This window comes from Eucyclogobius newberryi, unplaced genomic scaffold (assembly GCF_026437365.1).
Source record: "Eucyclogobius newberryi isolate DKJ021-1_F unplaced genomic scaffold, fEucNew1.0.hap1 SCAF_17, whole genome shotgun sequence".
NCBI lineage: Eukaryota > Metazoa > Chordata > Actinopteri > Gobiiformes > Gobiidae > Eucyclogobius > Eucyclogobius newberryi.
Genome location: NW_027315801.1, coordinates 24,251,047 through 24,278,128, shown reverse-complemented (window position 1 = coordinate 24,278,128; position 27,082 = coordinate 24,251,047). Strand labels below are relative to the sequence as shown.

General features: G+C 40.3%; 1 protein-coding gene across 5 annotated transcripts in view; it reads left to right on the top strand.

Annotated features, from left to right (window-relative positions):
* The window catches only part of LOC140363170 (vitamin D3 receptor A), a 71,634-nt gene extending 45,638 nt beyond the window's left edge, over nt 1-25,996 (top strand). For all 5 annotated transcript variants that reach the window (XM_072449547.1, XM_072449546.1, XM_072449545.1 and 2 more), the window contains exons 2-9: nt 392-539; nt 1,489-1,619; nt 7,056-7,240; nt 8,739-8,838; nt 10,389-10,566; nt 16,486-16,637; nt 18,062-18,178; nt 18,494-25,996. In XM_072449547.1, the coding sequence (XP_072305648.1) occupies nt 394-539; nt 1,489-1,619; nt 7,056-7,240; nt 8,739-8,838; nt 10,389-10,566; nt 16,486-16,637; nt 18,062-18,178; nt 18,494-18,747 (1,263 nt within the window). In that variant the 5' untranslated portion in view covers nt 392-393 and the 3' untranslated portion in view covers nt 18,748-25,996. The remainder of the gene's footprint in view (nt 1-391; nt 540-1,488; nt 1,620-7,055; nt 7,241-8,738; nt 8,839-10,388; nt 10,567-16,485; nt 16,638-18,061; nt 18,179-18,493) is intronic.
* Nucleotides 25,997-27,082: the final 1,086 nt, after the last annotated feature.

Here is a 27,082-nt window from a genome sequence, read left to right as displayed (position 1 = left end):
TATCACTAACTCACTAACTCACAGACTCGACTCCACCTCATTATTCATCAGCTTTATCCAGATGGCGCCTGTTCGCTTCTGTGTTAAGAGAAATGAACACTGTAAAATAATATTTCATCTCTTACCTCTGACTAAGTGTCATACTCGCCTCAAGCCACCAATCCGTCCTCTTCCATTAATTCTCTCGCACTTAATCATTGTACATTTATGAGCTTTGTACTTGTGTCTACCGTATTACTGGCTAGGAGTCATAGAGTTTCACTGAATATGCTAATTATCCAACACCTGTATTTATACGGAGGGAGAAAATGCTCACAACCAAAACTCACGCCAAATACATTCGAGTGTTGGCCAGCCTAAAGTGAATCGTCTGTGTTTTTTGTCCCTGCAGTGATGGAGCCCATGACGGTGACGACGTCAGTGGTCGGACCGGAGGAGTTCGACCGGAACGTTCCCCGGATCTGTGGCGTTTGTGGGGACAAGGCCACGGGATTCCACTTCAACGCCATGACCTGCGAGGGCTGCAAGGGCTTCTTCAGGTGGGATTTTTGGAATGACTTTAACGTTTCACTTGTTTTAAGCTTTGAAGGAAGGGGAGTTTAACACCTGCAGCCGTTGTCAATGTGTAGCAATTGATATATAGTAGATAGTTGTAGCCTGAGGAGTTGTTAAAATTCCCTTCAGGTCTTAGTACTTGCTAGTACTTGTCTGCAGCAAAAATACCCAATTCAAACAAACTTGACTACATCGGCTTTGGCTGCTCAATAAACTATTGTGTGAGCGAGACGATGAGAAGGATTTATATCGTTCTAATGGCCACGTTCATCAGAACAAGATCACCCATACATGTATTTATGAATGTTGGTGAATTGTATGGTTTTTCTCACGAACGATGCAAAATGACCTATACATACTCTATACAGTATGTGTCAGTCATCGAGGTGGGGTAAAAGGCAAACAAAAGAGTGGATGCGTTTCACCACTCATCCAAGTAGCTTCTTCTGTTCTGACAAAGCACTGGTTAAGTGACTGCAAACAACTAGACTATGTTAGTTTCAGTGTCGTTATCTCCTGGTAGATGTGATATAGACAGATATTTAAGGCAACCCGAGTCAGAACCGTAAAAGCAACTTGGATGAATGGTGGAACATATTCACTGTAAAACCTTTGTGGAAGTGACAGAATTGAAACTGCCTTTGGACCCCTTATGTATGCACAAGTCATTTTTGCATTGTGCAGAAGCAACAATAGATGAGCTAAACCATACAGTTCATCCGGTGTTTACCCAACATTCACAAATGCATGTATGAATAATGTTCTGTTGGCCTTGGACAATAAAAAATCTTCTTGGACTTTCTCAACTCCACGCAGAGCTCACAACACTCCATAATCACATTTTTATTGGCTCTCAGAATTTAGTACTCAGGAAATAATGTTGCAATAACTTCATATATTCTGTTGTCTTAATAAAGTGTTTGTGCTCTACAGACGCAGCATGAAGCGCAAAGCCAACTTCACATGTCCGTTCAATGGAAGCTGCACCATCACCAAGGACAACCGGCGCCATTGTCAGGCCTGCCGCCTCAAACGCTGCATCGACATCGGCATGATGAAAGAATGTGAGTACACTTCTCCAGCATGGATAACTAGATAACTGTCGGCAAGATAAGATTGCTTTGTTTATTTATTGTAGAACGTCTGTATTGCACTTATTCAGATGAGATGACAGGCTTGGACTTATTTTCCCATATTTATCCAAGTTAATTGAATACACTATTTACAAATTATATCAACATTGAAAACAACATTGAACATTTTAACTGTTACATGGTTACACAGAATAGGTCAAACAAACAAATGATTTCAATTAGCATAAGTTTAAACAACAAGATGGCCATTTCCTTGCCATTGATTTTCGCATTCGGACAGGAAATACCTCACTAGAGTTTCCGCATAGACTGTCTGCGAGGATTATTGTCTAGGGGCCTCTGACTTGCACCTTGCTAATCCAATATGTAGTCCACCCAAGACCACCCAAAGGACAGTGGCCGACCTGATCGATTTCCAGCGTTCCAGCGTGGACCTGATCTGAGAAGATGAGGCAGGCTATTGTAGATATGCATATGGTTGTATCTTCCAGCCAATGCTATGCCAAGCTAAGTTTGATTTGCTGAACTGCTTTGAGATGTGCAGCAAGCAAATGGTAAATCAAAAATAAGTAAATAGAAAATACATTACCTTGCCAGGTGTAAATGCAAGCTGACACCTTTTCGCTACACACACTGTAACTCATATATTGTTTGTTTGTTGTCATATGTACTGTATATTCGATTTTTTTTTTTAAAGGGCGAATCCGGTGCTGAAAAGGTTTAGCCATAAAAGGTGTCAGAATATCCAACTAATACAACGTTTCTAACTCTACAGTTCAATTTGAGCAACAGCACCGCCCCACTCAAAACCTTCTCTTCTTTGTCCTTTCACAATAAAAATGTGGGATTGCGTGTTAGACATGAATGATTATAATGTCCACCACAACCAAAGATTTGTTGTCTGTAATGGGAGTTTGTTCACATGAGGAAACTTTGACAATGTATGCAGGTTTGACAAAGGAATCAATTACATAGCCAGGTGCACACTGTGGAACAATCCTTCAGTGGTCACAATTTCTTATATAGTGTCTTAGAGCCTGCCTTTTGCATCTAATGTCAAAAGTATAAATGGCTTTTATATATCGTAATTGTTACTGCTAATTTTCTCATGTTTGATCATTATTGCCATGTGTCACAATACAATGTGCATTTATCTACCAGTATGTGAATTATTAATTGTTTATTAGGTCGGGACAGTGCAAGTTAATGAACATACATGATACACATGCTTTAAACACGCTGGATTGCAGCCATGGGCTAATTTTCGTCCATTATTCCGCATTTACTCTCACTCATACACCAGCATACACTGACACTGGAGACACAACAGGATCCATTACCGCCCCACTGCGGCACCTGGCATGCCAGTGGTACTAACCAGCCCATTTCTGCTTAGCTTTCGAGATCTGACGAGATCAGGCTTTGACAAGTTAGACTCACAGGAGAGGGTCTATCGTTCCTCCCTCCATGTTGTTCAAAAGTCGTTTTGGCAAAGCTGTGCCTGTGGAGCTGCTCGCTACCTCTTCTGCCTCACTGCATTTCACACCAGGGCTGCACATAAGCCTTATTACAGTTAGTGGAAAGTGTTACAAATATCTTACACGTAATTTCACATTATACTCAATGGCTTAACCAGGTGAATAAGATAAAGAATAATATGAAGAGGTAAACTGACCAGCTTTGTTGACTCCATTTTTATCAGGTTAAGGTTAAGTTCTACTTTATTCTTTGTACTGATAGGGTTTAGGGTTAGCCCTGGTCCCTGCCTGACCTAAATTCACCTCTGAACATTTTGCCCAGGGGCACTCATGGGGAAAACAACAAGCAAGCAAATGAAAGCAGTACCAGCATACAGCTCTGCGTTGTCTGTCACTGCAATGGTTGTGCTTTATTTTTTACGCTTGAAAACTGGTTTGGTTTGTACAATCCTTAAAAACATATTATTTTATTATCATCCTATAACTTTTTTTTTATTGTTTTTAAAATGACCAGAATTGATGAATTAAACTGTATGACTATGGTAACATGTAAATGTTCCTTCTGAATTTTCATTTGATTCATTTTGCAATCAGGTGATGTAAATTAGCTTTGAGATGTTCTGAAGCTTTCTTTTGATTAAAAAGTACCTTTCAGAATTCCAGAATTCTTGTGTGTCTTTGCCCAAGCCGGGATAAATTGAATATTATTATATTGCATTAAGAAAGGTATTGCCGTTAAAACCAAATTCCACTGAATTAACCTTTCGCAGCCAGAATTCTGGCTCCACATTGGAGTCACTTTTTAAATGTCCAGCATAAACATTTGCAACGCCCTGAAAATAAGTCTCCATCTTGTCCATGTTTACCAAACCTGTCTTTTTCTCCTTCTCTGTGCCACATTCTGCCTTCAGCCTTCCCAACGGCTGTCTTTCTGTAAACGCCTCAGCCTTTGCCAAGTGCTGTGGGGTGGTCAGGATGCTCCTTTGATGCTCCCTTCTTGTTGTGCCTTAATGATGCCATCAAGGGCTGCGACTTGGCTGGACGCTCCCATCCTTCCAGCTCTCCCTGAGAATAGCCGCTCGCTTGGTTTCTCTTGTGCCAAATCTTAACCAAACCGTGCCTGTTCATGCTTGCAAGGAGTGGCTCTTCTTGGCATCGTTTTTTTGGGGGGCAAAGCCAAAATCTAATTAATGACAGTGGCTTGATGAAGATGAAAGCTAATGTCGGTACACTTAGGGGCTTGGAGGCTTTCACTTACCAATTTTAGCTTGTTGTTTTCAATGTCGCGTGGTTATATAATGTTGCCTCTGTGGTTGCAACCAAGGATGTAATCACTAAAGTCCTCTTCGAATGTGCTTGTTTACCATTTGCGCGTAAGCACCCGGAATTTAGCTCCATTTAATTTCAACATTACAGTCTATGAATTTATGCATTTGCTAAGAGTCAAATATTACTTCATCTGCCTCTATTTGGATAAACAGTGTAAGTCTATTTGAGAAGGATGAAGAAGAGCTCTGTGCGATTGGTGAAGGCTAGTGTGTGTGAGGTAGGTATGAGGTATGAGGGATGTATCTGGGCAGGTTTTGGTGAGTTGCCCGGCGTTTGGTCTGGCATCTGCGGCGTCTCTGCCTGGCCGCTCTGTCTAGGAGCTAATCGGTCAGTGTGGCACAGAGTCAGCACACTAATACAAGGCTGTGGTTGCATCCAGGGGTCAGTGAGCTGCTGTGGAGATAAAGGACAGAATTAATGTTTGTTTACCAGTCAATAGAGACGGGACCCGAAACAGATCAGATGAGCAGCAGATTTAGTACCACTGTATAATGACTACATCTTAATTACCCGTAGCCTTAATAAAGCATGAACAAGACTAATTCATAAAGAACAAATGTTTTTTTAAGGATAAAGGCTTAAAACTACTTAATTCAGGAGTTATGGTATTAATTAGGTAGTTACTATGTAGAGCTGGATGAGATGTCGATAAAAATTGCATCCTGATTTCATCCTTTTGAAGATTATTTATTATTTTGGCAATATAATTTCATATTTATCTGTTTAATACTACTATGTGCTCAAAATAGTTACTTTTTCCCATTTCCCATTCCTCCCATATTGCTCACGCATGCTTTGAGTGAGTGACAGGCAAGTTTAACCAATCAGAGTGAAGAGTGACTTCTAAACATACTGAGTCTGCATGAATCGTGGTAAAATTAAAACGGATCTATATTTAAGAAGATTGTGGTATTATATTTTTGGCATATCGCCCACCCCAATACTAAGCCTGAATCATTCTTAATAAACTAGGAATTAAGTTTGTTCATCATACTTTGTTGAAGCTACTGCAGTAAACGTGTAGTTATTATAAAATGTTATTGCTGATTCATTGACCACAGTATTGATTCTCCTCTCTTTATCTAGATAATAAGGCGTCACAGTTTATCGCATTCAACATGTTTGATCTATGGTTAATAACAAGACTGGACGTGTGCAGGCAGTGTTGACTTTGTGTTTGAATTATAAATGCTTTCATTGAAATGGACTTTCATTTTCTGGGAAGTGTGCCATGTTTTATTGTCACGTGGCATAAGTATCTTTCAGTTTGCATGAAGGTGTAGCTCATGTTGTCTGGACTCAGTCGCATAAACGCACATGACTGAAAACAGCATTTATGCAAGCAGTAGTGCATTTTGGATCACTATTTTGAGTGTCGGGGCGGACTTCTTCTGACATATGTTCAGAGCATGTGTTTCCATAGCGACAGAAACTACAAACAGCATACCTTGTTTTAATTGTATAGTTGCTGTGACTAATGCATGTTTCCAATTGAAGTGTTTTCATTGCCTCAATTTCTTCCACAGATGCTTGTTATAATTGTATTTATATATATTTTTTATAATTTCAGCTGAACTCTTGTTAGTTTGTTTTTTAATTGCCTTATTCTATTCCAGTCTTGAGATCTTTCCTCGACTGGTTTTAATGACTGCCACCTTGAAACCAACACACTGCCCAATGCCTTTGGGTCCTGTTTAGGCATTGATATGTGTTTCTTACATTTCATTTCCATTTTACCCATGACTATAAATCTGGCCCTATGCTAAAACGGAGCTTACAGAGTGTTGTGTGCAATGCTGTGGACTGAGACATGCTCATGAAGTCCAGATTTAAGAGTGTTGCTATAAACAGTGTGTTGAAACTATTCAGGCATTGCTTCTATGCCACTCTTCCCTTGTGTCACATGAATAAGGCAAAAGGCACTTAAGCAGCCAACACCCGCTGCATCAGCTGAGTTCTGCCAGCGGACTGAGCCGCTTGTGCGTGTCGACCTAAGGATCTGCACGCTCCGAAGGAAATAAGTCCAGCTCACTCTCTCCACTCCGAAAAGATTTTATTTAAAGGATCTGTCACTCATTGCAGTAAGATAGAAGAAGGTAATACAGTTGTTCAGTTACCATCTGATACTGGAAATGTGAATGACATTTTTGTCGAAATGTAGTTATTTATGCGTTCTTGTTCAGGCGCCTCCCCCCTCCCTCCACAACATGAAAGGGTTTTTTTTTTTTTTATGTTTAAAAATGAATAGTAAAAAAAAGTTTCTTTGAGGGTAGCACAAGGTTTAAATCTCTTTTCTACCCTTTTATCAGAATTCTGTTAGATTTGGGAATTTTGATGAGCAAAAACCCATTTCTTCTTCCATTTTGCTACATAAGTGATCAGAACTTCAAACCTGAATATCTCAAAACCATCCTAAGCGCAGATAGAAGCCTATAATTTCAAAAGGGATGAAATGTCTGGTTGTGTCTTTAACCTTATCTGTGGGGTGAGTCTGTATTTTGTTCTTAAGCGTGCAGATTCTCCTTTACGATCATTTTACGCTCATTTTCCTGCTGTGTATTAATAACTCTAAGAAAGTGTCATCAATGTTGTGTTGCAGTTATCCTAACAGACGAGGAGGTGCAGAGAAAAAAGGAGATGATCATGAAGAGGAAGGAAGAGGAGGCCGCTCGGGAGGCCATGAAGCCCAGACTGAATGACGAGCAGGCCCGCGTCATCTCCTCTCTGGTGGAGGCGCACCACAAGACCTACGACGCCTCCTACTCAGACTTCTCCAGGTTTAGGGTCAGTTGGTAGCTCACTCTTTTTTGTTTTTTTGTATTGATACATGGAGATTCTGACTTGACATTTGTGTTCTGTCAAAAGTATCAAAGCTCAGATACTAATCGATACTAAAACTGGTATAAAAAGTAGATACTCATTTAAACATGTACAGATGCTAAAAGAATCTCATGAACGGGACAAAGTTTGAAATTTCTTGAACAGCTTTAGAATGATCTTGAGCTTTATCAAAACTAGCATAAGACCACCTGAAAACAAGAAGAAAGTACTATTATTTTGTGTTAAAAATGACTGTATATTGTTAAAAAAAAAAAGAGTATTTTAAATTATCATTGCAGTATCGAAATTGATATTGAGTATTGAGCCTATAATTGAAATTGAGTTTGAAATGTTAATATTGTGACTTCTACTACGCGACAACATATTGACAATTAAAAGAGGGTTAGGAAAATCACTGGTATGAATATAATTATCGTTAATAAACTTGTGCTGGAGTGCTAGTCACATATGCACATGTTTCTTTTCCTTTTTGTGTGAATTGAAAGCAATACAGTCTTACATACTTGTCTCTTTTGTAGATGAAAAGATTAGTTAATGGCATTGTTGGCATTGGTATTGGGAGTTTGTGGTCATGTTGCTTCAGTAAGACCGAGGGAGACTCGATTAGACAAAGTATTTACTCTTACCTTTATGCTTTGAGTTCACCTGACACCAGTAACACAGGGAACAGACACTGTTTATGCATCATTGTCCGCCAAGTCGTGAACCTGATACTGCTTACGGGCCTCTCACTCTCTCACGCACAATGGGGACGGCTCCTGTAAATGAGATGAAGCGACGCAATAGAAACAAGCCTGAGGAAGACTCGCTGCACTTATCTGTGATTTATTATGTGGATCAAACGGCAGACAGCCACAACCACGCTCTGTCAGTCAGCGGCCAAGAAATACTCAACTATTCAACAAGCCTATTGTTAAATCCACTTTAAGGCTGTAAACTTGGAGAGATACTTTACATTGGGCCATTCAAAGGAAGATGCAGTTTTGACATTGTCCCCCTTTTGAGCTGCAACTTTAATGTGGCAGTTATACTTTGTTTTAATCAATCCTTAAATGCAGAGCACAACGTTTCCTATGGGGAAATTAACAAGTTATATACATGTATAGATCAATCAATGAAAAAAGTTATTTGCAGCTTTACAAATTAATAAGTTTCTTATTTAAAGCTTAGGCTCATGTGTATCATCATCCCACATCATTGTGTATTACTGGCATCTAAAAAGAATAAGGAAATAATATTTCAAATTTCCTTCTGTAATATTATTACAGACGAGCTATAACTGACTCTTGTGTTATGCATAACGATGAAATATAGGGTTTGCAGTAACAACAGTATAAAACATTTAGAAATGATCAACATATGTTTTTGAGCTTGATATAAACAATGTATAAACAATGCTTAATTTTTGTTCTTCCTTGTCAAACTTGTGTTTGGTTCACAGCCTCCGGTTCGTGAAGGCCCAGTGACTCGCAGTGCCAGCAGAGCCGCCTCACTTCACTCACTGTCAGACGCATCCTCAGACTCATTCAACCATTCACCTGGTGAGAAACACTATCTCCTGCCACACCTGGTCACGTGTCTGTGTGTGAGGCTTTCACTGGTCCAGCAAAAGTGAATGTGAACATGTGTTTTTGACCCTCACGATTATTTACCTTATTCTAGAAGGTGCCACCTGTTAGTAATCCTCTTTCAGGTTGTATTAGTGAACACAAGGCTGCCGGCCTCAATAGCAAATACGTTTCACACAGACACAAGTTGTTTTCAGGCCGCCCAGAGAATTGGTGCCTTGTTGACTTGGTGCACATTTTACATAAATCAATCTACTTTTATATCATATTCAAGCGCCGATGCTTTTCCCTTGTTTGCCACTTACCGGAAGTACCATTACAACGGAAGTGCCAATCCGACAAGTGGGCGGAACAAGGGGAATATATGTAGTTACACTATCTGGGATTTCTATAAAAATGTTTTTCAATTATTGAATGAGAATAATTTGTTGGCCGTGGCTGGAGAGCCGCGGCGCGGTCAAATGGCCGCGCAGTTTCAGGGGCCGCGGCATTTCCCTTATAGCCCGTTATAGCCTCATGGCTAACCCTAACCCTAACCTTAACCCTAATCTTAACCCGGCGCGGTCTAAAACGGCGCTAAAACGCGGCCAAATAGCGGCGCAGTTTTGGAGCCGTGGCGCACGCCCGGCACAAAAATAACATGGCTTTTTCGGCCGCGTGCCGCGGCTCTGCAGACACTCCCTAATTTGAAAGGGTAGTTTATTTTGATAACCAAATCATGAGAAAATACTGGGTAATAAAGTTTATGAACATATCTCTAAAGAAAAACATTTTCTTGGAGGTCTTTCACATAAAGAAACTATTAAATTGAAAGAAAAAAATATCTTGTCTCTAAAAGGTAAAGGTAATATGGAGGAGCCTTGCAGTAGTTGCAATGTATTGTCAAGTAAAGAAAAACCACATGAACTCGATTAGTGCTTTGCTGAATCACTCCTTTTCACCTTATTCCGGAAGCCCGTCTGAGCACCGCCATATGACATAATCCTTCTTCAGGTTATTTTAGTTATTATAGGGCTGCCGACCTCGAGAGAAAATAAGTTCAACACGGACTAAAAAGCCGTTCACGGTCCGCCCAGGGAATCATTCTACTTGATAGCATATTTTAGCAGAGAGACTTTTTCCTCATTCTCCATTTAAACCAAATGAATTCCCGCTGGACCGGAAGTGCGATTACAACAGAAGTGGCGATACGTGGAAGAGGGAAAAGTGTGTTGGGTGGAATAAGGTCAAGAGCTTTCATGTTTACTGCGGCTGTAAAATGTATTCCACTTGTACCAGAGAAAACCTTAATCTCTACTCGGTTATGTTCCACTGTGCCTCTTTGAAAACATCATCCTGTGTCCTTAAACTCCGAAGGCCAAATGAGGCAAATTATTCATCTTGTGTCAGAAAAATATTTTCAAATACTCACAATGCTCCTGTTTATGAAAACACACCCTATTTTTCAGTGCGATAGTGATGGATACTGCATTACTCCGATATCTAATTTGTTATGCTGTATTTCTGACCTTGTCCTCACGCAGAGTCAGTGGACAGTAAGATGAACTTCAGTAACCTGCTGATGATGTACCAGGATGGGGCCAGCAGTCCAGACTCCAGCGAGGACGATACAAAGCTCTCAATGCTCCCCCACCTGGCTGACCTGGTGTCCTACAGCATCCAGAAGGTCATTGGATTTGCAAAGATGATCCCAGGATTCAGGTACATACTTCAAACAAATTACCTGTTTTATTAAAGTTGTATCATCTTCCTCATGTACGTAAGAGGACATAAGATGTATGATGTTCGATAACTTCTCTGATTTTTACTACTATGGTATTACTACTGTATGTTTATCCAAAAGGTGGCTTTTATGATATTTGTACTGACTTGTTTCCACTCCTCACATCTGATCGCTTTCATTATTAGAGTTTTTAGCTTCTGCAGAGTCTCTACAATCAGTGCTTAAGCTACTCTTCATGTTAGCGGTAGCATTTAGCCACTTTCTCTGTCTGTCCTTGTAACAGAGGGAAATCAGCTACAGTGCGTGAATCACACTATTCCAAATGTCCTATCATCCCCTGTATATATTGTATATATTATATATATATATATATATATATATATATTATATCATATCACCATCCATATGATCAGGCCCAGCCCCAGCAGTGTGTATACAGTGAGGAAAGTAAGTATTTGAACTTCCTCAATCCTCCACTTAGAAATTATGGAAGGGTCTGAAATGTTCATCGTAGGTGCTTTTCCACTTTGAGAGACAGAATCAAAAAACATTTTTTTTAATCATCTGGAAATCACATTGTATGATTTAAGGTTATCGCTGCAAATAAGTATTTGAACAGTTGAGAAAATCATGTTAATATTTGGTACAGAAGCCTTCGTTTTACAAGTGTAGAGGTCAAACGTTTCCTGTAGTTCTTAACCAGGTTTGCACACACTGCAGAGGGAATTTTGGCCAACTCCTCCATGTAGATTATCTCTAGATCTGTCAGGTTTCAGGGCTCTCGCTGAGCAACACAGTGTTTCAGCTCCCTCAAAAGATTTCCTATTGGATTTAGGTCTGGAGACTGGCTAGGCCACTCCAGAACCTTGATATGCTTCTTAGGGAGCGACTCCTTGATTATCCTGGCTGTGTGCTTTGGGTCATTGTCGTGTTTTTTTTTTTTTTAGATTCTGTCTCACAGTGGAAATGCACCTCTGTTTTCTTCTTCAATTTATATAGCGCTTTTCCACCTTCAAAGCACTCAAAGCGCTTTACATGAAAGAACCGGTCACCCATTCACACACATGTACGCAAGGACGCGGCTCAGCAACGGAAGGCGATTGGAACTAAACGTCTGGGTGGAAAGGACATTCTTGTGTCTGATGCTGAAAGAAACACGGTCAGAGGAGTTATCGTAGGTGTCCCTACGGCGACGTCTGTGGATGAAGTTAAGGAGAATTTGACTGGAGTTACGGTGGTGGACGCTAGGCGTTTGAAGGTGACCCGGTTTGGGGTAAGATGTGACAGCTTGTCGTAATGGTAACACTTGAAGGGAGGTGCCTGCCTAGTAAGGTGTTCATTGGGTTCATGTGCCATGACGTTAGGCCATATGTTCCACCGCCCCTGCGTTGCTTTAAGTGCCAGCGCTTTGGGCATATTGCAGCGGTCTGTAGAGGGAGGCAAAGATGTGGTAAATGTGCAGGAGATCACGAGTATGGGAAGTGTGACGTGGGTGCAAAACTGAAGTGCTGTAACTGTGGGGAAGAACATAGCTCTGCCTACGGGGGATGCAGGTTTAGCAAAAGAGCTGCTGAGGTGCATAAAATAAAGGTCTCTCAAGGTGTATCCTATGCAGATGCAGTCAAGAAAGTTTCAAGTAACGAGTTTAGAGTAAATACAGAGAGAGGAGCCAGCGCTGCTCCCAGCCAGGGCGAAATGAGAAAGGCCAGCGTGGCTCCCAAGGGGTGTGAGGGTTTCAGGAGTGGCGGTCCCAGGTGTGCAGGTTCCAGAATTAATGAGAATACCCTGGTTGTGGATAGAGAGGATTTTGTACTCTTTATGGTGGATGTTGTAAACTGTGCTGCTCAGGCTCAAAGCAGAACTGAAAGGATCAGGATCATTGCTAAAGCTGCAGGGAGATTCCTTGGAACAAAGGAGCTTGATTGGGCAGATATAGAAAACAGGCTAAAGGCGCTAAATGGGAGTCGGAGTGATGGGGGTCTGCTTGTGGGGAGTCAGAGTGATCAGAGTGACGAGATGGGGGTGGGGGTGGTCTCCTGTCCTCGTCCAGTCTCGTAGACGCACGGCTACCAAGCAGCGATATCAGTGGAAATATTAAAGCCTATGGAATGAAGCCTAAAGAATAAAGCTGTACGGTGGAAGCGCCGAACGTCAAAGAAGGAGAGGAAGATGAAGAAGAGTCTCCCTGGAATAAAGCCGGTTGGTCTCTGAAACAACAACAACTATTCTAGTCACAAAGACATATCATGACCTCATGGGCTTTGTAACACCAAAGCAATGGAAGGAGTACTTTTACGGACTACGACAGTCTGAGGACTACGAAAAGTCTGAGGAATAAAGTCTGGCGGTAATGCAACAATTGGATGCCAACCGCCATAAAACAACAACAACAACAACAACAACAACAACACTGGGGTGCCCTGGTTGTGGATGGAGAGGATTTTGTGCTTTTTATGGTGGATGTTGTGGGCTGTGCTGCTCAGGCTCAGGGTAGAACTGAAGGGATCGGGATCATTGCTGGAGCTGCAGGGAGATTCCTTGGAGCGGGGGAGCTTGATTGGGCAGATGTGGAAAGCAGGCTGGGGGCGCTGAGTGGGAGTCGGAGTGGTGGGGGTCTGCTTTTGGGGAGTCGGAGTGATCGGGGTGACGAGATGGGGGTGGGGGTGGTCTCCTGTCCTCGCCCGGTCTCGTGGACGCACGGCTACCAAGCGGCGACATCAGTGGAAATATTAAGGCCTATAGAATGAAGCCTGGGGAATGGAGCTGTGCGGTGGAGGCGCCGAGCGTCAAAGAAGGAGAGGAAGATGAAGAGGAGTCTCCCTGGAGTAAAGCCAGTTGGTCTCTGAAACAACAACTATTCTAGTCACAGGGACATATCATGACCTCATGGGCTTTGTAGCACCAAAGCAATGGAAGGAGTGCTTTTACGGACTACGACAGAGTCTGAGGACAAAGCACTGGAAGTCAAGGCACTGGAAGAAGAACTTTTAGGACTACGACAAAGTCTAAGGAATAAAGTCTGGCGGTAATGCAACACTCGGATGTCAACCGCCATAAAACAACAACAACAACAACACTGGGGTGAGTCGGGTCAAGTGTCTTGGCTGAGGCAACTGCAATCGCACCGCCAACCTGTGAGTCACTGGATCTGACCACTCACCAGTGTTTTTGCTACTCCTTTAGTCTGTTACTTTTTCTGTCTCTCCTCACCCAATATTGATTTCAATTTCACACCTCCACAAACAAACCAGAATCTCCTTCCACACCTTTGTTGCCTCCGGCGATCTAGTGGCTACAATAGATTTTATTCAACTGAAATTTTATTGGTTTAAGTTTTGAAATGATTTAAGATGACATAACTAAACACTTTCATATTATTACTGTGGATGAGAATCAAGAACTGTTTTTACTTTAGAGCGGTAACTGACCTTAACAATTCATCTTATTGAATTGGGCCGCTGTATCTATCTGTATCCGACCCCTCGCAGCACTTTTGAATTTCTCCTTCACTACAAACAAATTCAGCTCCTGCTTAATCTCACATTGCATTATTAGGGAACCTGACTGATGAGAGGAATCAACAGTGCTATTGATATTGATACTCCCATCCCTAATTACAATACTGTGATGAATACTCAAATCTAAATGCACCTTGAGGCATGCTTTGTGAGCGGAAACACAGTCACACAATAATGTAACGTATAATGTCAGCATGTAATTGGTTGAGATTGGATCTGTTCAAACAAACAGGCTCTTCCAGGAATGACAGCATGAGTGACATGCAGAATCATAAACACACACTGAGCTCAGATGAGACACAATGCAAATGCACATCCAGACGCCAGCTTAATAAAGACTATGCGTGATATCTGTGTGCAAGGAACACTTCGTACAGCCCCGTAATAGAGCTAATCCTCACGGCTGGATCATGCACCAGGTCGCACTATTTTTGTACCATGGCTTGAAGTGTGTACAATTCAATTTCAAGGGAAAAAACATGATTTGTCTGTTGTTAAAAAGGCTTGGCCAGCAAAAATATTTCCCCTTCAAAAATGTATAGCAATAGTTTATTCAGTAAAATAAAAATTCTGTGTGATCTTGAACGCTTGAAGATATTTATCTCGTAACTATGTTGTTAAAAAAGCCAAGTAACAATTAGTGTTTTTGACATGTGCTGTGGTTCTTGTTCTGTTTTGTGCTGGCTGAGGTCGGGTTGTGGCTTAGAACTACCAGAGCCATGTTGAGTGTAATTTAGGACTGACGGTTTGTCTTGACAACTTGTAATCGAATATATATTGTATTTATTGTTGTTATTGTAAAGAAATATACTCAAAATAAAAAATAATCATTAAAAAGAGTATTTCCCAAGTGTAAAGCAGGTTGTATAATTATGACTTCTTCATCATTACTGAATTGTCGCACATATGGTTTGATGAGTCACCACCACAGATGTACTTGGAGGTTTTGTGGTCTTCAGTTTACCCTAAACCTAAACTTGCAATGAGAAGAAAAAAAAAAATCTCATCGCAAGTACGAGAAAAACAATCTTTGAGCCGTGAATTTCAGATGACAATATTTCTTATTTTGACTAGTCGCATCTTAGTTCCACCTACGTCTTTCCGATCGCTGCACCGTCCTCGTTTATGTACGCAGGAACTGTACACAGCACATTGTACTTTGTATCTGCGTATTGCTGTTCCAGTATCTGTGGGCGGTGTGGAGGGCCAATTTGCTCTGAAGTGGTTTGTTAATAAAAGGATTGAATATAATTAGAGAAAATGACAAGTGCAAATGACTTTAATCAAGAAGGATTTTTTCCCCGAAAAAGAAGTGGCCCATTCATTCACAGACCGTAGAGAAGAGATAGACCATTGAAGTGCAAATCTTCCTCATAAAACAAGTTATTTAACAAACAATTTTGTGATGTTTTATAACTACTGCGCTTTGTTATAACATAGAGATGTGTGGAATAGCCATGAAGGAACTATGTCTAAATGTTGGTTATCACTGTTGTTTTACAGTAATTACCTATTGTTTCCAACTCAATTGTAAATCAGACTAACTTCAATCAATGGGGAAAAAAATAAAATAACGTCACAGCGTAATCTAAAACAATTGAAAGGTAAATTAGTCGTTTTTGTAAATGGAAATTGCTTGATTTTGGCATTTAATTTGATTATTAAAGACGGCGTCTTTAAACCTTGTTATAACGGTGTTTCCTCATCATTAGTTTACTCACCGTTGTATTTTTGATTGATTCTTGCATGTTTGAATTAATCCTGTATTGTCCTGAGACTGTTCTGAAAATTCCTCGTTTCCCCGCCCACATCCCGGGAGTTAGTTGCTTTTATAAAATGTCACACAGCCATGAAAACTGCTTGTTGCAGCTTATCAGTTCTGCAGTTTTGAAAGCTGTTGGCCTGTTTCTATTACTAAGCTGTATTAGATCATATTTTACAAAATATTATTACGGCTGTAGTCAACTGAACAATTTTTTCAATGTCATAACGATCGATTAGTCAACTAAAGAGAACAGTGGCAAATGCTTCAGTATCTCTATGATCGGACCTAAACTGCTCTCACAGGACTATAACAGCGTGTGAGATAATGCCCCAAAAAATAAAGCTACAGGAAAGTAGCATTTATCAGTAAAAAGGCAAGTTCACTCCAGGCATGTCCCGCTGTTGTCCCATCTAAATCCTTATAATCAAAATAAAATAATGAACCAACAAATACAATGTTGGTTGACAAAAACACTATCTAGCGATGAATCGCTTAACGACACAAGGCTGTTAGGCCTAAAAAGTGATCATCTTCTTATGTTATAGTTCAATGCTAAGTACCTAAGTAAATAAGCATAATACGTCTCCTTTAATTGTGTTTGATGTGTGTTGCAGAGATCTGACTCCTGAGGACCAGATCGCTCTGTTGAAGTCGAGTGCCATTGAGATCATCATGTTGCGCTCCAATCAGTCTTTCAGTCTGGAGGACATGTCCTGGAGCTGTGGAGGGCCCGACTTCAAATACTGCATCAATGATGTCACTAAAGGTACGAGCTCACAGCTAGAGTGCTCATTAACTATTTTAGTAGTTGACTTGTCAGTGATTTTTTTTTTTTTTTTTGATCAGTCGACAAATCAAAAATCATCAGTACATTGAGACTTTTTAAATACACTAGAAACCAAATAAATAAATGTTGAAATATGGTGAAGGCTTCTAGATAAAGAATATTTATGAGTGTATTATTGAGAAAAATTGGATTTAATGCCGCTGTGTCTGTTATAAAAAGATCTTTCTGTGTCTGTTTTAGAGTCTGTATGTTTTCATTATTACTGCAGGTTGAAGCACTTGCCCCGTTACTTCAGATCCAGACACGTCACATATATTGGGACACAAACCCTCCAACAAATTGATTATCTATAAACTTTCTCCGCTCGTTCTTTTCCCATCAAGTAGTTCCCACTGTTAGCATTAGGAGCACAGATGAGGTCCTTCACTCACACAGTTGCTGACACTCTCAAGGACAGAGAAGCTGCCCTTGTTGCAGCTGATGACACATGCAACTTTATATAACGCTCTTCGGAGGATCACCCACACACTACGTTCCTCTGCGCATTACTGTGAAGATGGCATTTTCATAGAAGCAATAAAGAGACCACTAAGCACACAAGGTTTATTTTTTCACACATTGAGGGCTGAGAGCAAAACAGGCCAGGCTTTTCACTGAAAAATGTGTTTTTGTGAGCAAGGCTAAGCGCAGTTCTCTACAAGGATCCTCAGCTCTCATGGAAAACTAGCAATAGAGTGTTGTTTTTTTTTTTTTTTCAATACATGTTTTCAATTAGATGGAAACATTTCAAGATACATATAGAAGATCTGACGTATTTTACTGTAAACCACGGATTGAGAAAAGTGGCAATTGATGTATACATAGTTGCACAAACCATTCAAACAACAAATTCTAATCTGTACATCTCACAGCGCAGAGATGCAATCAGTAGTGCTTTCACAGTGCAACATCCTCTTGAACTGAGAACCACGCCTTGTGAACTTGTTTAGATATATATATTGTTTTTTTTTATTTTACCACCATCTTTGTCAGTACCTTCTATAAAAAGCACTTAAATAAATCTTTCATATATATATTTTTTTAACCCATCAGCCCAGAGGAGTAGGCTTCATTTGGGTGGTGTAGTTTCTGCGACCTCTTAAACCGTGCTTGCTTGTTGTTTTCCTTACAGGCATTACCGCCACAAAGTAAAGACTGAATTAATAATACACAAAATGTAGCGTCTGAAAGATCTTTATAAGGCTGATCTATCATTGTTATTTTTATTATTCATCTCATAATATTGAATGGACTCCAAAACCATTCCAAAACGTTGTAATGTTTCTATTGGCTTTTCTGCAGCCTCAGAGTAGAGTCCTGTATCAGTATTGCCCATGTTCTGACTCTGGCTGTGTTGTGTGCAGCGGGCCACACCCTGGAGCTGCTGGAGCCTCTGGTGAAGTTCCAGGTGGGTCTGAAGAAGCTGAACCTTCACGAGGAGGAGCACGTGCTGCTGATGGCCATCTGTCTGCTCTCCCCAGGTACCATCCACTCTGTCTGCTCTAGCGCCAGGACGAACAATTACTGTCACGTCTGATATGATGACCCAGTTTCATTAAACATCAGAGTGAGCCTGGTGCAAAAAAAAAAAAAAAGATTTTAAATGTATGGTGCAAATCAAAGTAGCTGTACTACCGGTACAGCTTGTGTTTGGGGCTTCTCTTTTGGGAGCTGATGTACAACTGGCAAATCACTGTAAGACTGAACTGATGATGAATAAAAACATGAACATATTCACTGTAATTCACCTGTGTATCTTTAGATTGAGTTTAAAAAAAATGTTTATGTTGTGGCAGACCGACCTGGAGTGCAGGACCACGGCCGTGTGGAGCAGCTGCAGGACCGACTGTCTGACGCGCTGCAGGCCTACATACGGGTCAACCACCCCGGAGGACGCCTGCTCTACGCCAAGATGATCCAGAAGCTGGCTGACCTGCGCAGCCTGAATGAGGAGCACTCCAAGCAGTACCGCTCGCTGTCCTTCCAGCCGGAGCACAGCTTGCAGCTCACCCCACTCGTCCTGGAGGTGTTCGGGAGCGAAGTGTCCTAGTTCAGGACTTTCCCATCCACACAACCCTCCAGAACTTTACAGGACGGATAACTTCAACACTCAACAGCCTTCTCCACCACGACAACCGGCAAATGTAGGAGAAATGTGGATCACCGTACAGGCAGACATCCCTTATAACCTCCTCCTCTGAACTCACCGCTGGAATTTGCTCAGATACACTGCAAATACTGCAGTTATTATTCGTATACCTACATTAACCTTGTGGCTAGCAGCAACTACCCTGATTTCTTCCCAAAGATTGTCTTTCCCCACTTACCCTGGAAAGCCATCCTCATCGCATCCCCATGATGGAGAGGATTGGCTAAGTACATCTTAAAACAACTAGTAAGATAGAGCTTAATGCTAGCTGCATTGCTAAAATTAGCCTCCTACTACTATGTATCTTTAATCATTGATATTTTATTGAGTATTCTAAAGGCCAGGGCTTATATATACTTAGGTGAGATTGATATCTTGTTTGTTTTTGCGAAATCAGATGGCCGGATAAGAAAGTTGAAAGAAGAGCATCTCAGATTCGTGAAGAGAATTACCAGAAATGAGTAGAGGAGGTGGGACATTACTACAGGTGGAGTTTACTTTTTCAAATCGAAAGGGAGTCTTCATAAACTAGAATGTATGTATAATGCTATATATAATAATAAGCTGATATATCTCGATAAAAAATATATTTAAGAAAATGAATCATGGTGGCTTCTATTGAAGCACATTTATGAGTGTTTGACATAGAGGATCTGAAGGCCCCACCTCTATCATGTGTTGAAAACAAATGTATCCAGAGGAACAGAGTGTGCCAGGAGTCTATTTTTGTGACATGTGTACAGTGTATGAGAGTATTGATGGACCACAAGGGGGTGCTGTCAGGTTCTGGACAGGGGAGCACACTACTACTCTGCTCTTTGGACCTGTGAAGTCTGATGACAGACTTATAATGCCATGTTTTTGGGAATAATCCAAAATATCTGTTGGAATAATTTAGACTGCTGCTAAGACAGTCAGTGCAGTTACACACATGTGGAGGAAATGAACCCACGGCCGGAGTCAGACTTCAATCTCTTGAGTTTGGATTGGCAGTAGATTCACTTTCTTATCTTCGGACTAGGACAGCTATTAAGAAAAGTAAGTCAAATAGAGACTTTCAAACCACTGCTTAGCTTGTGTGGCAGTCTATCTGATGGTGCTTGGTTTGGTAGCTGATGCTCATGTTGATTATGTAGCCCAGTAACCACATGAGCACATCACATACACAGTAGCTTTTAGCTCAAAGTGCGCAGCATGGCCTAATCCAGCTGTCCCATAGTCCGAAACAGGCGTGCATGTAACTGTACTGAGTTGAGCTAGATAGTTGGAGCCAAGCCAACTAGCTGCTGTTGCCTCAGGGAAAAGTTTGTCTGGTGATGGTGTGTATCAGTGTTTACGTGTGTAAGCTTACAATCAAATATGACGGAGATTGTTTTCAAACCTCTTCATCACTGTGATATAATTCTAAAACATAACAGTACAACTAAGCTAAAGGGATTTTATATAAACAACCCATTGTTCATTGCCGTTTCATTTTTTATTCAAAAATTATAATAATCTCCAAAACTGACACCTTAATTCAAACAGCTTTTGATTCAGCCTTAAGAAAACATGATTTGGAGATAGTAGCATTCGCATACAAGTATAATGAATGAGAATCTTTGAAGCGGGGCAATGGTATGGGAGTTACTTCATATATAAGTTTCACGTGTGTATCATTTGACACACATAAGCGAGGTTTTGGATGTTGTTGGGACATCATTACATATCATATCTCACTCTGGACACAGTGCATGCTCGCCCTTCACACAGGCCTGGAACTCCCCCTTGTGGAAAAACTCTGTAAATACCACTTTGCTATAGGTCTGTATATAGTTAAAGATTAATGTAGGCGAAAATAGTAAGATTTCAGTTGACTACATGCTCTGGATGAACAGCACTATATGCAAATAGGAGATGCCTTTTCTGTTTTACTCAGAATGAATGGACTGAAGGGGTGAGCCCAGGTCACATGGGCACAACATGTGAATACACTTGAGCTGGGACTTGGTGAGCTTTTTCAAATTGGATTCCTTTTGGCCTGATACAAGAAATTTCACCTCAAAAGAAACTTTCATACAGGACGTCCTCATCTTGGTGTGTCCAAGAAAAAAAGAAACACAATAAAGACTAATTTATTTATATTAAAATATAATTATAATTATAACAGTTATTTTATCTTTCAACTTTTGGCACTTATATGAGACATGTTTAAATGTATGGTACTACCTTTTTGGCAAGGCCAAATAAGTTAGTGAAGTTTTGCCCACTTGATAGTTGTGACGTCTGACAGTTAATCATGGCACTTGAAAAGTGAGGGAAAGCAAAAATAACCTTGTGTAGGACACAAAGGAAGGGGTCACACTTAAAACCTTAACATTATACTCATAAGCTAGTAGAGAAAGTCCTCTAAACCAGTCACTGATGGCTTTTTCTCATATGACATTCCCGTTGGTGGTTAAGCATTCCGTCTGCCTGAGCTTTTATCTCTACAAGTGTATTCCTAATGGTTGTATCACATCACAAGACCCTTCTGTCCATTCCCATCTTACGGATGCATGGCTTTCTTCTTTTTTCATGTCAATCAATAAGCTTTGGACAATTATAGAAAATCCATATTTTCAATTGTGTTTTTTTCCCCTCAAGATTGTTCTATTATTAGAGTTTGCTGTCTTACTATGCTTGCGCTGAAACATTGTTTTATAATGAAGTAGAGATGAGCGAAGAGTGGACCTTGGAGACTTTGTTCAAGCACCACTTGGATAGATTCACCCGGATTATTCTGAGACTGAAATGGGACACTTTAGAGTCTTTGGATGGTCCCCAGCTCTGCAACTATAAAGCTATGTCTGACACAATCAAACAAACTAACACTGCCTATATTGACTCGTATATCAACAGCATGTGCGTGCCTCTTTCATCATTGACCATCTAACCACCTCTTTATCTGCAATAGTAATGTACAGCAGGAGTCATAGCTTTAACTTCAACAGCTCTGCTTTTCTGGTATCGACCGTGGCACACAAGGGCTGACGCCTTCGGAAAGGACTTCAGACAAACTGAGAAGTAGTCAAAAGCAGGAATGGATTTTCAGAAACAAACTTATGGATTTCAGAAAGCAGTGTATGTTCTGTATGTCTATAAAGTTTTGTTTTCTTTTCTTTTTTTCTTCAAAAAGGACATGTTGCCACAGGCAGATGTAGAGCGCAGAGACTGACAAAAAAATCTCCTAAAACCCAAAGTGTACCATCGTCACATCATACATCGCAGCTCCTACGATTCTGCTTCATCAAAACAATGTTAGATTAGCAAGTGGACTTTCAAACAACTTCTACATCACCTGTTGGAACAAATGGAAGCAGGGCGGAGAGGGGGAAAACTGAATGTAGTGTTATGGATTTGTGTTATACATCAACTGTAAAAGGAGAAGTATTTGAGATATATGAGAGAGAGACCGTATTTTGGCTTCAGAAACACAATATACAGTAGAAACTAAGTGACCTGACTGCATTGCACTTTCCCATTGATGTACCTTTAAAAGAAATGTTTTCCTAATCGTGAGACTAGTTATAATTTGAATTAGATTAGCAAATTATTATTGTTTCATAAATGTAGCCATGTTGATGCATGGTACAATGATGCGACAAAAGCATTATCTAACATTCTATTCTTTACTAGTATTACGTTGTATTCATGTGTATGAATATGAATAGTTAAAATTTGGAAAAAAACAACGAAACATATAAGTACGACACAGAATTCCCTTAATTTTCTGAACAAGAGCAGGAGGTGATGCTGTAATGTTGGAGCCCAGTGGTTCTCAAACTGTTCACTCCAAGTACCACTTTAGAAAACATTTGACCCTCCGAGTACCACGGGTCTAAAACAAGACTATTCTAGGTCTGAACTATGGCTAAAAGAGAGATCTGGGAGGACTACAGGATTGTGTTACAAGTTCTAAACATAGCCACACTCAAAATAAGACAACGAAACAAATTAAATTGACTTCATCTTGCGCAAATATTGGAACTGCAGAGGAATTCCGTGTACCACCAGAATCAGTCCGCGCACCACAGTCTGAGAACCACTGTTGTGGCCAAAAAATCAAATCCCTTTGATCAATTCCAAAATGAGCTCGCCTCAGAGTACTCTCTTACTTCTCCTTTACCAAACCTCACTTTACATGTGCAGTATTGTCAGTGACGTAAACTTTAAACTCGCGTTCTGTCCCCCCTTGCCCCGCCCCCAACCCGCCCTGCCCCGCCCTCGACCCGAGTCAGCAGCTCCACCTCAGTAGCCTTATTACAAACCTCACTCAGCTGGAATCAAATACCTCAGTTACAGGATGTACAATAGCCTTTAAGGGAACCAAACATACAGTCAAGACACTACACTACACACCACACACACACACACAAATACACACACACACACACACACACAGTTGATTTGAGCTCAAACTACAGTCCAGTATGAAGTTCAGTCGTGTCAGACCAGCCGTCGTAAGAAGCGGATCCCAATGTGCTTCAAAGTTAACTCTGCTTCACTCACTCGATCCTCCTCTCTGCCTCATCTCTACAACTTTTTTATCAACCCCCCCCCCAACATACTACCTCTCCCTCAGCACATACTCAATATAAACTGTATAAACATATATTTTTTTGTTGCAGCTTGATTGTTTAATAGGATATAGTTGGTTATATATATTAACACTTATTTTTGTCATTTATGTACAGTTTTAACCCTTTGATTCTTTCTCTGGATGCTGGACAATTTTACCTCAACTCTGGGTTAGCAAAACAATTAGCCATCTCTAGGATTGTTTTCACTGAAGTGTGGACACGGTTTGAACAAACGGGAGGCCAATGAGAACTATTCGTCACGATCGTACTCACAAAACGGAGTCGATTCGCTAAGGCGTTTAACATGTCGCTGAAGTAAAAGAAAAGAAAACGGTTTCTTGCTGCTACTTTTATACAGACACACGAAATATAGTGGAAAGGATTGTAGACCCATTTTATTAAACGTACGCCTACGAAAGGTGCGTGTTTTCAAATCTCCAGGGCAATAGTAAGTCACCGACACTTGCCCTGTGTAATTATGACCTTCTGTTCACACTTCAGGGCAAAACTAGACACAAATGTAACTGACTATTTCTTTTGAAGTACAAACGATGCCAACATAAGATTTAGCCACTACGCGTTTGAACTGTTTCACACTTGCCTTTTGTACCATTTAACCTTTTCCATCAGACAGGATTCATGACATTGGGATCCGAGCTTAGGTTTTAAATGTATGTGTAATGTTCGTCAGTCCACCAAATCCCACACGCTTCAGCTTTCTTCTGCTATGTCAGTGTTTCCCAGTTGGACGCGCAAGAGTGCTTGGAATTGTAAAAAAAATGGGAAATTTGTATCTATTTGAATCTTTTAAAACATCTTTATAGTAAATTTTATGTTTTTTTGTTTGGATTATTTAAACAAGAAATTATAACAATTGACAAAATACTACAATTGCAAACAGATGTATTCGCCTCGTGCAAAGCTTTGTGGGTAATCGAGACAAAAAGGCTGGGAACCGCTGCTCATTTTCACCTTCTTTGCCGCAGTTATGTTCACAATTATTCAAATAGTTGTGCTCTATCGACAACACAGCCACAGACTCTTTGTTTTATCAAGAAGCTCCGTACTGTCGTGTGGCTATGACCTTTTTAGACAAAGTGCAGCAGTCATGCAACACTACAGTAGGAAAAAACTACAATTACTGTCATATAACTCAAGTTGGGTTTAGTCGTAAAATCTGGGCTCAAAACCAGGAGCTCATACGCTTTCTGATCGGAAAAAATCTGATTATTTCGAGAACCAGAACTAAAAATCACAACAAAACAAAAAAAATTATGATTCTCAAGTACAGAATGGAGTTGTGTTTTTGTTTGTTGTTCCAAGTTCCCAGTTCTGCCACTCACCCACCACTTTGCATTGGTGGTTATGCTATCAAGTGTTCACTTTTGTATTGGGTAAAGGCTGGGTGTTTGTTCACAGACACTTTGGGACAGTAGAGTTAGCAGAAGACTGTCAGTTTATCTTGTTATGTGGTCCTGTTGTTTGGTTTCTTTGCTTGCCTACCTCACTCGCTGACACGCACACACGCACACACACACACACACACACACACACACACACCTCTGATCACAAACACTCGTGCACTCGCCCTACGTGCACTCCTCTCTCACCAGCAGTTCTTTGCCAATGATGCACTTGCATTTCGTCACCGCTACATCCTAATGTTCATCTTTTTGCCGTTGTACTTTACTGTCAATATTTGTTACAATAATCTCTGGTATTAGTGCGACGCAGCTCACGCAGCTCATCCATCAAGTTTGTAAAAAAAGAAAAGGAAAAAAAAAAAAGAATGGAAATACACATATTTGCTCATCTCAGTTGTACCTTGGTGTGCCTAGAACCCACAGCCTTATTTTGGGACAATATCAGGGGTCACACAGTAGGGAGCGCTCTGTTGTCTTACTGCGGGTGTGAAAAGAGTCGTATGACACTTCAGTAGTACTTTTCTCCTCCTCAAATCCATACATTTGTCAGATGTTTCAGCTTTTGTGCCGCAGTAGTTTGTGCAAGGTCATGAGCTGCAGGCAAACTGATGTTACAAGTGTTACCTTTTAGAAATGTAAACGTCACTTAAGGTTTTTTGTCGATCATGATTCGATTTTTTTTCTGACACTAAATTGGTGAACCAGATTTTTAAAAAAGATTTTTTTTTTTTTTTTTAGCAGCTGTGACCTACTGAAACTCAAACTACTGCTCGATACTGTTTAAAAATGTGTCTTAAAATTATTCAAAGCTTAGTTGAGTCCCAAGATAAGCCCCCCCCCCCCCCCCACCTACACCACCATGCAGTACAAAAGCTCATACTATACCGTTGCCATGGCGTCGCTGTTGTTGATGTAAAGTATCAGCAGCTCCATACAAAACAATAGTGTTAAAGCGTAACCTTTTTATAAGTTTGTCTTTGTTTGCTCAGAACCACCGCCTGTCTGTGTCGCTCTTTCTTTAGCTCTTCTGTTGATTCATTGTTGATTACATTGTACGTATGTAGTAAAGATACTAATGTTCTGGGAATTCACAAATAAACAGCTGTAAATAATGACGCAGACATATGACACGCCTCTTGTTCATTTGTGTGTCTGTTTATATGCATTATTTGATATTATTTTTGGTGTATAGGCCTATCATTTTGGCCATTAGATATTGGGTTCTATTGTGCTCTGGAGGAAAGAGGTTATTAATGACAGATCTGATTTTAAAAAAAGGAATTCATTTCAATGGGCATTTATTTGTGCTTTTTCTATAAGTGACCAGTAGAGGGCAGTGAGATACTTACCACATAGTATAAGCTCTGAGAGTGGCATTTTTTTGACTAAAGGCAAGTAAGGCATGTATAAATTAAGAATTTACTATTAGAATAAAATATTTACATGAACAACAGTAAATAAAATATAAAGTATTAATAAATGTCAGCCGACCACAAATGATTCCATGTAAAAAAAAAACACATTTACATGTTTTTGTTTTAAGCCCCAGGACTTTTTTGACAAAATTAGAAAAAAAAATGTCTTTATTTATAGCTCTTAAAAAAAAGAAAAAACAGCATTTGCATCTCCACAAACTTACTTGGCCTGCTTATTTTATGGAAATGTTTTAGTTCTTTTAGCATTAATATTTCACAGTAGGGCATAAATATAATCTGCATGGAGAATGTTCTGACGTATGGTTTTTCACTTTATTTCTCATGGTCACCTCCAGAAAGTTACATACTGTTACTTTAATATTGTTATACTCTATTGGGCAAATTTTATGCTGGGGCTTTTCCTTTTTTTTTTTTAAATCAGCCTCATAAATACCAGTGCATTAAGTTGACTCGAACTAACAAATGTCACTTGAGTTTTATACATTGTAAGTAGTATTTTCAGATTCATTTATGGTGCAGAGTCAGGGGTGTCAGACGGGGGTGGTAAAGGTGTGAGATATTAGATATTAGGACCAGGCCTATAGGAATTAACATTTTAAAACGACATATAATACATTTTGAATGGAAAAGAGTCCCAAACATGTTGCTTATTATAGGAAGTTTAAATACTTTAACAGAGAACATGTAATGCGGGCCCAACACAACGGTTTGTACCCAGGGCCCATAATTGTGTGCTACACCCCTGTCCGAAATAGGATTCGACAGAAAACTTGCA